Below are 11,268 nucleotides of genomic sequence, written 5' to 3'. Positions count from 1 at the left end.
TCAATTTATTATTTTACGGAGTGGGTTCCACGTGAGAGAGTTACTGGAGGTAATTGAGCTTGAAAAAGTCCAACATGTTTTAAAATGGGAATTTAAGGCAGGGAGCGTAAATTAAATGGGAGAAGAGAAAATATAGGGTAGATAATAATTGAATGAGAAAAGTAAAGTGTGAAGGAGGCGAGCAATGGGTGATGGCAATTAAAAAAAAAGGGTCAGTACTCAGAACAATGGTAATTACAGAGTTAATGCGAGGGAGGGTTTTTGTCTGCAAATTGAGTGGCAACCATATCTCTTGCTATTATTGTTATTTGTTCTTATTATTACTCTCTTTTGCATTTCAGTGAAAAAACAGTACCAAATAATGCACTGTTTTTTCCCACTCTGTTTATCCATTTCTCAGGATTTGGAAATTCAATGCAAAAATCTTACCTTAAAGCTTATATATACAGCCACAGCCCTAATTGAATTAATTCTATATGGTCTTTCTGGCACGTGACAATGCTTGGTCAATGCTAAAAAGGGAGGTGGGGGTAACTCAACTCTTAATTACAAGGCTCTCTTCACTTTTTTTCCCTCTTGGTTTTACTTACCTCAATCCCCAAGGGACAAGACCACACTTCCTCATCATGGATTTGGACCGTTCGAGTTCAATTTTCCACTATTCATCTTGATAAGCGACTATTCACCAAAAAAAAAAAAACACGAGTCTCTATAAAATCGTAAGAATTTCGTCAAGATTGTTTCCCTAAAATTTTTACCCTCAATAACTATAGAAAGTTAAATTTCTAATTCTTATACGTGCACCTATTTAATACTTTTAAGCATTTGTGAGCTTCACACACACATGTATTAATTTGTTTCATGCATGTAAAAACTAAACACTGTTTTACAGTATATTTATATGATTTTATGTTCAATCATCTCAAAAGTTTAAACCTAAACTTAATTCAACGAAATGTTAAAAATATTAAACATCCCTCTTATTTGTAGGCTTGAAAATTTACAAAAGGCCCAACAAGTGGTAATCAAATATTAAATAGGGAGAAAATAATACTGAAGAAGTTCAAATATACACATTCTACTTTAATACCATGTTAAATCATCTAAATCGATGAATTACGATAAATTTAATCTTATATTATAGATAACTTAACATGTATAAAATAATTGACGGGACACGATGATTAAACCTGTCAATGTGTCAAACTCGATAGAGTAGCCAAAAGGATAAAAAATTGATGTGTATTTGGAGATGAGCGTTATGTCTCCCAAAAGGGATATATAGGGCACAATGAGGAAGATGGGGGGAGCCAAGTTACCCGGCACCGTGGAAGAGTGTAGGTCGACCATGAAAAAGTTGGGCATTAGGGTGACATGAACGATCAAAGTTCCATACCCGTTTATTGTAGGGTCATGTCCTAAAAACCCATTGGCCTAGGGGGGTGTGACCATATCGTGGGATTTCAAGTAAAGACGAATAATCTTTGTTCATATGCATGTGTAGATATATATATGTGAATTATTACACTTTATTAATAATTGAAGTATTAGCCATGCACGCATTAAATATCTATGCTTTTGGTTTCATATGGGTGATTTTTTTTTTCTTTATCATAATGTTAAAACAATAAAAAGAACTATTAATCTTCAATAAATTTCATAGAGCAATATTGAAGCTAAAAAATGTGTTATAAATTTTAAATCATATTTTTCTATTATGAATAGATTTAGATTTAATAACTCCAACTTTGATGTCGTATTAAAAGTCATTATTAATTTAGTCTGGTTATGTAGGTGTTAGAAATGTGAACATAATCCTGGAGAGGAGATAAGATGGCAAGGAATTAAAAAAAAAATTGTAAAAGACTTGGAGATAAAACAACAAACAAACATCTTCATGTGGTTGAAATTAAAAAAGAGGAAAAAAAGATGAACTCAAAAATGGAAGAAACCGACCCAAAGCTAAGCAATCCCAATCTTGAAGTTATTTCAAGTGGCACACCACGATTTACCCAAATATTCTCCCACATGCAAGGGATGAGTCAAAAAGCCAAAAGGAAAAAATAATAATAATAATAAAAACTCGTATATATATATTTTTTAATTTATAAAATCCCCCAAATTGCCCCACGAGCAAAAAGCCAAATGGGTGTGAGATGGTGGTGTAAATAAAAGATAAACGCAAATGACTTTCCTCTCATCCAATTATATTCAATGTATTGCATATGGTGAGGCAATCACTTTTTCTAGTGGTGAAATGTATAAAGATAAAATCTCTTTTAATTATATATACATATGATTTTGGTCCGAAATTTTGATTAATCGCTTTCATAGGTTTGAGTTAAAACATATATTTTATATATAATATTAAAATATCATATATTATATATATGTATATAATTAAAATATCTTTTAATTATATACACATATGATATGTGTAGGTAAAAAATATTATATATATATATATATATATATATATATATATATAATTGCGAAAATTGAAAGATATTATAGAAAACAACATACCGTTAAAAAAAAAGTAAATTTCAAAAAAATTATATGGTATGTTTGTGTTATCATTTAAGAAAAATACAATATTTGTAATTTTATGTAATTTATTTGAGGATATATAGATATAGGAAGTATAAAAGGTGAGTATATAATATAAAAAGTAAGTTTAGAATTAATGTGGAGGGTAAGAATGGAATATGGGGTGGGGGTGGACCGGGGGGAGGGGTCACGTGGTGGTTTGATGCAGCCCACCACTCTCCTACGGCCTTTTGAAGATTTAAAGAAGAGAGAGAAAATGTAAAAAAAAAAAAGAAAAGAAAAGAAAAGAAAAATCTGCTTCCTATTTGCTAGGCTAGCGGGCTTTGCAAGGCAACCCCATCTACTACCCTTTTTAACCATCTTTGTCCATTGCCATATATATTTTCTTAAAAAATGTTTTTTTCAATTTCATATTTATTATTTACCATCTCTCACTCACTTATTCTTTTTATTTTATTTTAAAATCTGTTCGGATAACGACAGAGTTTGTTCTATTCTTCCCCAAATTACCCTTCTAACCTTGGGCCCCTCCCCTTCCCCCTCTCTTTTTTGTGCCCAAAATTATCCCCATCTTATCTCCATCTTCTTCCTCCTTTATTCAATCAATCAATATTTCCATTTAACCTTTAACTATTAGTATTTGCATTGATGGGTATTTATTAATCATATGAAATACTAATTACTTTAATTCAGAGTAGATTTGATGTAATATAAGTAAGTAATTAACGACTTCTAGTTGTAGTTCTAGTCTTGCCCAAAAGATTAAAAAACAAAAAAGAATGAAAAACCAATATTTGGTTAAGGGTTAGGCCCAGAAAATAACGCTTTTTATCATTTTGTTTGGCTGACTTTATTGTAGTTTGAGAAACTTAGGAAGTCTTGCTCATGATGTTTGTCGTACTCTCATTCTCTCCCTCTCTCCAATTATTTTAGTTTATTTTCTCCACAAAAAAAAAAAAAAAAAATCCCCAGCTGCTTTAAAAAAAGGAAAAATAAGAACCGGGCTGGTTTTTTTTGTGTGTGTTGAGTTTCCTTTCTTCCTCCTATTATATCTCAAGCTTAAAAGCCTTAAACTATCTTGAAATGTGGCTCCTTCAACCTCACGAGGTCGCTGTCTTTTTTAGCCAGAGAATAGAGAATCAATGTCCCGTTTCCTCATCTTGGACTCACAGCTTTAGTTTTAGTGTAGTTTAGTTTTAGCAGTAGAAGTAAAAGTAGAAGTAGTAGTAGTAGGGGATTTTTTTTTTCTCCTTTTTCTGTTTGCTCCCTCCTCTGTTTTTTGTATGGAGTTTGGAGTGGTGGGTTTAGATGGGGTGGTGGTGGGTTCAGACGACACATCGGGTTTCTCTTCTCTTGCTGCTGCTGCCGCCTCAGATCCTGAAGCGAAGCAGAAATGGTACGAATCTGCCTCTGCTTCTGCTGGGTTTCTTCATAAACAGGGGCGATCTGCCACTACTGCTGCTGAAGATGACGACTTAAGAAGCTCTAAACTGGCCAGAATTTCTGACGACTTGTCGTCTTCTTCTTCTTCCTCCAAAGGAATGCTGTTTCCTCAGAGACAGGCGGCGGCGTCTTTCCTCAGATCTAATTCCGCCTACTTTGTCTCAGATTCGGGTTCCAACCAACACCACCAAATGCTCTGTTTCGCATCTCCCAATCCCAAATCAGAAGCTTTTTCCCTCGATAAGCCTTCTCTCTCCGGTGCCTCCCCTAATTTCTCCAGAAATACAGGTAATTAATCACTTCATTCTTGAGGAGTGGAGGGTCTTTTCATTCAAAACTCCCCCTTTGCTTCCCGTCTTGTCCATAAAAAAAAAAGAAAAAAGAAAAAAAGCATAAAAGTTTCTTTCTTTCTTTTCGTTCTGGTTTTTTTTTTTTTTTTTTTGTGATTAAACTGTGTTCCTGTTCGAAGGACGGGGGGTTCTGTTTATTTGTTTTTATTTTTCAAAGAAAGAAAAAGAATCTTGTAAAAAATGGTGTGGAAGCTGTAACAGTAACAGAAAGGTCCTCGTTTTTCTTTTTCTTTTTCATCCCCCACATCAACTCAGTAACGAATATTGTCGCCTCCTCAAGTGTGGTAGACAGACATGTCTAGAATTTGGGGGTTTTTTCTAGGAAAAAAAAATCAGTCACACCAATTTGTGAGCCCTTTATTTCCTATTTTGTTAAATAATTTCTGCTCTTGGTTACTTTGGGGTGTCGTGGTGTTGAATTTGTGTGTGTTTCTTTTCTCTCAGGCTACAGTTATGGAAATTTGAACGGCGGAGGAATGCACGGCGGCGCTTTTATAGGTGTGAGAGCTCCGTTCACTCCCTCCCAATGGATGGAGCTCGAACAACAGGCTTTGATCTACAAATACATTACTGCCAATGTCCCTGTTCCTTCTAATTTGCTCATTCCGATCAGAAAGGCCCTCGAATCCGCTGGCTTTTCTGCCTTCTCCGGTGGATTTCTCCGACCCACCGCCGGTAAGTTTTGCCATTTTCATTTTTCTGGATCTGAGGGTTTTTTTTTTTGGGCTTATTTTAATGGCGGTTTGTGGTTTTGTAGTGGGATGGGGATCTTTCAATGTGGGGTTTTCGAATAACACTGATCCTGAACCGGGAAGGTGCCGTCGGACCGACGGGAAGAAATGGCGGTGCTCGAGAGACGCAGTAGCGGATCAGAAGTACTGTGAACGGCATATGAACAGAGGCCGCCACCGTTCAAGAAAGCCTGTGGAAGGCCAATCCGGCCACTCCGTTGCCGGAGCCTCCAATATTACCACCGCGACTAATTCTAGTAAGCTGCCATCAGCTTCTTCCATGGCGGTGCCCGGCAACGGTTCATCCAACAGCCTCTCCTTTGTGAACCAAAACTTCAAGAACCTCCACCGCGCCGGCGCTGGATCTCAGCCTACTCCCTCCGCCGCCACCGCTCAAATCAACAGGTATAAACCACCCTCTGAAAATTACTGTCCATGCCCATCATGTGTCTTAATCGTCTAGAATTAGTACTGTTCATGATTCCCATTACTGGACAAATCCAATCCCAATCTTGAAACTTCAATCATTGATAAAAAAAATATTATTTTGTTTTCATTAACTTTCCTCATCGGCAAAAGTTGTAGGCGAAATACTAAACTTTCAGTTATTTATATGATAGGTCCTAGAGTTTCAATTACATGTGTAGATTCTTAAAACTTCCATTTTCTTTTTTTTGTATCTGATAGATTTCGAAATCCTTCAATTTTGTGAATAATAAGTTTGTAAATTTTAGAAAAATGACCCTTTATACACAGATTTTTAGTTATTAGACACAAAATTTACTAAAGTTGCAATTTAATTTTCAACTCTTTTTCTAATTTGTCCCACTAAACTGAACTTTCAAATAGTTCTAACTCGGCCTCTAAGAAAAAGCATTATAGGAGAACTGCTGGCATGTTTGATTATTTGATTTTGATATAAAATTCTTGGCTGAGTTTGGAAATTCTATGATTTTCCTGTTTGTACAGAATGTTTATAATGAACAAAGAGAATGGGGGCAATGGGTTGCATGATACAACAACATCATCTGGTCTCTCTGTTCTGTCTCCTGCCATTGACATGAAATCCAAGCCGCAGCTTCCATTTGCAATGCAGAAACAGCAGAACCCATTTGAAGAACCATCAAGAACAGAGTTTGGGCTTCTATCTTCCAGTTTCCTTCTCAACTCTTCTCAGAAGACCTCTTCTTTAATGACTTACAGAACTTTCAATCCTTCCGAGGGCATCACTACCCAAGAAGCAGTTGACCAATCCCAGCATTCACTTCGCCAATTCTTCAACAATTGGCCCAAGAACCAATCTGATACCTCTTCGGTTTCTTGGTCCAACTCGAATCTCGACCTCCAATCTGATAGGACTCAGCTATCCATATCAATCCCAATGGCGACTTCGGATTTCAGATCCTCGACCTCGTCCCCGGCGAATGAGAAAGTTACCCTCTCGCCGTTGAAGTCGTCGCAGGAGGTGGACCCAATTCAGATGGGGTTGGGAGTGGGGAACGTGATGGATGAACCAAACAACAGGCAGGCAAATTGGATCCCCATATCGTGGGAGAGTTCCATGGGCGGCCCGCTTGGGGAGGTTCTGCATAGCACGAACAACAATGGCGGGGAATTGAAGAGCTCGTCGATACTTAACCTGATGACAGAAGGGTGGGACAATAGCCCGTCGCTAGGGTCATCGCCAACCGGGGTTCTGCAGAAAACAGCGTTTGGTTCTTTCTCAAACAGCAGCACAGGGAGCAGCCCCAGAACAGAGAACAATAAGACTCATGAAGGAGGAGGAGGAGGCAGCAGCCATTGCAGCGATCGTTTGGGGTCAACTTTTGTGAATTCTTCTTAAATCTTTGCCCAGTGTTTAAGAAACAGGTGGAAGAAGAATTTAAACTATATGTTTGTGTATGTGCAGACTTCCATAATAGTTTGTCAGAAAAGTTCATTTTCTGTTTGTGAAACTTCTTGTTTTGTTTTGTTTTTTTATCCCACCCACTCTTGATGCTCATAATTTCCATTCGTTAGAACTTTCTGTGGAATCATCCAACAGAGAATATGCACCCACCGTATCAGAAACCAGAAGGCAGCTTATTTTCTTTCTTTAAGCAACCAGCTGCTATAGCCACTGTTTCATGTGATCTTCTTCATCAAAATTCAGAACAGAGATTGTGATTCATGAGCTCTGAATTTTAGTTGCGACGTGTTTGCGATATGACATTAGGAGGTGTTTAGTTCGCGGGTTGAAAATGAGGAAGTAAAAAAGTTTTTGAGAACTAAACATAGGCATTGGCCACCCTTTTGCTTTTATCATGCATGTGAATACTTCACTCAGATTACTGTAAATCATGCTTTCGTGTTCTTAGAGTCAACCTTTTTTATTCTATTTTCATCAAGAAAGTTTAAATGCAATTTTATCTTTAATTTATATATCTTCTCTTTATCACATCTCTGTTAGTTTGAAATTTTAAAAGCATTTCCGAAATATTATTCCAAATGAAAAGAGTAGCTAACGCTAAAATCAGTTAATTAACAAAATTTTATATATATATATTTTAAAACTGTTAAAATTCAAGTGATAATTTTATGTTTTATTTTGTCATAAAATCGAATAAAATGGCTCCCAATAAAAGAGTAATAATTCTTTTTGGTTGAAGATAATTAGAATTTAATCTTTTTTTGTTCAGTATAATAAATATAATCGTTGAATTATGCACTGGTTATCAATCAAAACTTACTAGTCACTATCTATATGTCAAATTGCACATATATCACAAATATTATTGTGTGGAACATTTTTTTTTTAATTATTTTGAGGGGAACATCTCCGACCTCTAGTATAGTTGATTTTTTTCGAGTTAAATATGATTAATCCCAAAAAGAATTTTGTCCACTAAATAGAGTTCAAAAAATACATAAAAAGAGCCGTCAATTTTTGTGGTGTATAGGATAATAGGAGCCAGCCAGCAATACAGGTTACTGGTGAAGGCGAGCGAGGCAAAGCAAAAATGTTGCCTCTGAGCCAAGCTCCGGCCGGAGTTCTACCGGCGAGAAGATTCTCCCTCTCCACTCCTCCCGCTCTCAAATTCTCTAACCCTAATCCTTTCCGCCGCTCTAAATTTATTCCCAGAAGAAATCCTGCGAAACCCCTAAACATCAGTCTCTCCAAAGCCGAAGGAAGCGTCGATTCGACCAAACAGGCTCTCTCCACATCCCCAACCCCGCCTCCTTTTCCCACTGACCAAACTGTTTTCGTCGGCGATGAGAATGTTCCGTTGGAAGGTGTAATTCAATTTGACAAACCCGATACGTCTTCTCGTTTGAGCAAATGGGGGTAAATTCTGACGATTCCTTCGATACATAAATTAGGTCGTTTGTTTTTCTTTTTTCGGTTGTGAATTTGATTTGTTGTTCTGTGGTTCTGTTTTTCTTCAGCCGTGTGGCTCTGCTCGCTGGTGGAGATGTATTGGCCTTGCTTTTGTTCTCCTCCATAGGAAGATTCAGTCATGGTTTCCCTGTTTTCGATTTCGAGACGTTGCGCACTGCTGACCCTTTTATTGCTGGTACGTTTCTGCGCCATAATTTGAAGTTGAATCTTTGGTTTTTTGCTCGCTGAACCATTGGAAGTCGATTATTATAGGTTGGTTTCTGAGTGCTTACTTTCTCGGAGGTTATGGAGAGGATGGACGGGGTATAAATGGTTATTCCAAAGCTGTTATTGCAACTTCTAAATCATGGGCTTTGGGGATTCCAGTAAGTTTTTTTAACCTTATTGTGTTTGTTCTTAGTTCTGAATTCCAAAGTTGAACGGGTTTTGGTTTTGTTACTAGACTGAAGTAGACTTCTCGTTTGAAATTTCAGCTTGAATCACTATCCGAGTAAGGCTTGTGCTTTCCACTATGCAAAGTGCTATGGCCAAAAGCAGTTTCCCTACAGAATTTCATGTTAAAGTAATAAAGTTCTATGAAAAAAAGTAAAAAAAAAAAAAAAGTATCTTAAAAATGAGACGATAAAGTGCTAAAATCAAAAGCACCTTGAAATGCTTTGTAAAGAAGTATTTGTAAAGTGATTTTGCCTCAAGTGGTAGACTGGAAGCACTTTTAAAAATATAAAACGAACATCAATCTAATTAGTCAGTAAGAACTGAAGTGCTTGTAGTTGAATGACTCTTGCTAAAGTACTTATTCAAGAAGTAGTTTGAAGCACACAAATACTTGGACAAAAGCTTCATTTGCTGAAAAGTGATGGCTTCCTCCGTTTTGAAAAGAAAAATGTTAGAGTTGGATTGTTCACATGGTAGTTTTTAATTATTGCACTAAGAGTCTAAGAACAGCATCACAAAATAATTCCGGTTTGATTGCCCTTAAGGAGAGGGACTGTAACTCATTATAAATAATGATACCATGATGAGGTTGTATCTTGATCATCTTATGGATTCCAAAGTCATAGATAGTTCCTGTATCTTATCATCAGCACCAAAGCGCACTTTCCTTTGAATGCCTTGGCAGCTAGGTCTAATAATACGTGCAGCAACATCTGGTCATCTTCCGCCGTATAACTTCATAGGAGTAACAATGGGAAGCACGGCTGTCTTGCTCATCGGATGGAGAGCAATACTGTATAAAGTTTTCCCAGCCAATGCCAGCAAGAAGAACGATGTATATCAGCGTGGCAACCCATTTGAATTATTTGAGGTGCAGAAGCTTCTACTCTAACTGAACATCCATCAAATCTCTATCTATGCCATTCCTCACTATGAATGCTTCTTTGCAAACTGGTTATTTCTGTTTTGAAGTTGAAATGAACTGCATTTGGGTTAACACTTTGGTTGGCTTAGGATACGTGCTCGGAGAAAAGGCTTCATTTTCATATTATTCTGCAATGTGCATTTCTTTCTTATTCCACTTGCTTTCTTTTGGTGCTTTTTCATCCATGGCAACTGCTTCTGGTTACTTAATCCTAACAGACAATTATTTTTGTAACTTTGGTGCAGCTGTTGACATCATTGGTAAGAAGGTGGTGATGATGGATAAACATCCTCCATTTGCCTTGTATCATTTGCTTCTTTAAAGGGACCTTATAAACTAACTGGTAAGAGTCCTAAATTAGATACTTATAAACTAAATGTGTATTTCTCTGATCCAAGTTTTGTTGATTTATGTAATCCTGTGAATTAATTGGTTCCTGCAAGGCAAGTTCAATAATCAATAGTGACTTCTCTTGGTCTTGGTTGTCTAGCAGTGTTTAGATTTCTCGATTTTATCGACGTGGAAGAAGTCAGCAGACAAGGTAGATTCTCAATAGGTCTGTCTTGTTATAAAATTTAAGATGAATGGTCAACTCTTTCAGTGTATTGTGAATACTGAGATGGATTCAGATATTAATACTTCTCCATTTGACCATGCAAAATGGCACCCATACTTAAGTTGGTAGGTGTACTGGCGGAGAGAAATTTAAGGAGAAGCAACAACATGAATCATTTTCGCACAACTTTTAATTTCATTACTTTGAACTTTGAACTTTCAATATAGATTTTACAACCTTTCTTTCTAACCCTTCTTTAAATTCTGTTACGTTTGCTCATTAAATTTATCAAAAAATAAAATAAAATAAAATGTAAAAGGTCTATAAAAATCTGTCTAATTTCAATGAAAGTCAAGTTACTTATAGAATTATGCTCATTCAATGCGAAAAAATTTTGACCATGGAAGATACTAAACATATGTTTTAGTCTTTAATTTAGTTACTTTTGATTTTTAACATTTTTAATTTAGATTTTCATTCAATGATAAATGAAAATTGACGCATGATAAACTTAAGCAAGGTTTAGTGGAAAATTAGAGGAGAAAAAAGTTGTCAGAACAAAAAAATTCAAAATTTATAATTTTTAAAAAATTTGGAGGAATTAGAAAATTTTCTAGAATTCTTATTATTCTTTTATAATAAAGCCAATTACAAAGGATTGTTTTTACCTTTTTTTCTAACCAACTAGAGAATGAGTAGATGTTTCAACAGCAGGTTTTACAATGGCATATATTGTGGGCCGTTGTTTGTACCCTATATGGGGCACGGGTATTTTTCAGAGTTGGGCCGTGTAAACGTTGAATGGATTTGGGCCTGGTTTCCGTAGCTTACATGTCTTATTGGGCCATGAGGTAACGGACGGGGCCCGCAAGCTGCCTTCACAAGGTCAGGTTTCCAAA

At 36.4% G+C, this 11,268-nt stretch overlaps 2 protein-coding genes across 4 annotated transcripts; both read left to right on the top strand.

Annotated features, from left to right (window-relative positions):
- The first annotated feature begins 3,559 nt into the window (after positions 1–3,559).
- Positions 3,560–7,029, top strand: LOC111004547 (growth-regulating factor 1-like). Its single transcript, XM_088128318.1, is given in 5 exon segments — positions 3,560–4,281; positions 4,788–5,018; positions 5,101–5,479; positions 6,044–6,914; positions 6,916–7,029. Coding segments are annotated over 5 exon segments (1,950 nt in total). The 5' UTR covers positions 3,560–3,833; the 3' UTR covers positions 6,937–7,029.
- A 961-nt stretch (positions 7,030–7,990) lies between these two features.
- LOC111005110 (uncharacterized) lies at positions 7,991–10,490 on the top strand. Of its 3 annotated transcripts, none has more exons than XR_002600712.2 (6): positions 7,991–8,399; positions 8,501–8,628; positions 8,706–8,818; positions 9,574–9,759; positions 10,059–10,156; positions 10,304–10,490. XR_002600712.2 is itself a non-coding variant. In XM_022276498.2 (5 exons), the coding sequence occupies exons 1-5, from the start codon at positions 8,074–8,076 to the stop codon at positions 10,086–10,088; spliced, it is 783 nt and encodes a 260-aa protein (XP_022132190.1). In that variant the 5' UTR covers positions 7,992–8,073; the 3' UTR covers positions 10,089–10,490. The 3 variants fall into 3 exon arrangements, 1 of the variants encoding a protein (XP_022132190.1); XR_002600711.2 differs by having other exon boundaries at positions 7,992–8,399; positions 10,307–10,490; XM_022276498.2 differs by having other exon boundaries at positions 7,992–8,399; positions 10,059–10,490.
- Positions 10,491–11,268: the final 778 nt, after the last annotated feature.

The sequence above is a fragment of the Momordica charantia genome (assembly GCF_013281855.1).
Source record: "Momordica charantia cultivar OHB3-1 chromosome 8 unlocalized genomic scaffold, Mcharantia_2.0 BLBB01000008.1, whole genome shotgun sequence".
Taxonomy (NCBI): domain Eukaryota; kingdom Viridiplantae; phylum Streptophyta; class Magnoliopsida; order Cucurbitales; family Cucurbitaceae; genus Momordica; species Momordica charantia.
Note: the sequence above shows the minus strand (reverse complement) of the source record. Positions and strands in the feature narration are given on the sequence as shown.

Bases quoted from the DNA above. Each gene is read 5' to 3' on its own strand.
- LOC111005110 (XM_022276498.2), top strand. From the start codon at position 8,074: ATGTTGCCTCTGAGCCAAGCTCCGGCCGGAGTTCTACCGGCGAGAAGA. The intron at 8,629-8,705 runs GTACGTTTCTGC...CGATTATTATAG, and splicing joins TGCTGACCCTTTTATTGCTG to GTTGGTTTCTGAGTGCTTAC. The intron at 9,760-10,058 runs GTGCAGAAGCTT...ACTTTGGTGCAG, and splicing joins ACCCATTTGAATTATTTGAG to CTGTTGACATCATTGGTAAG.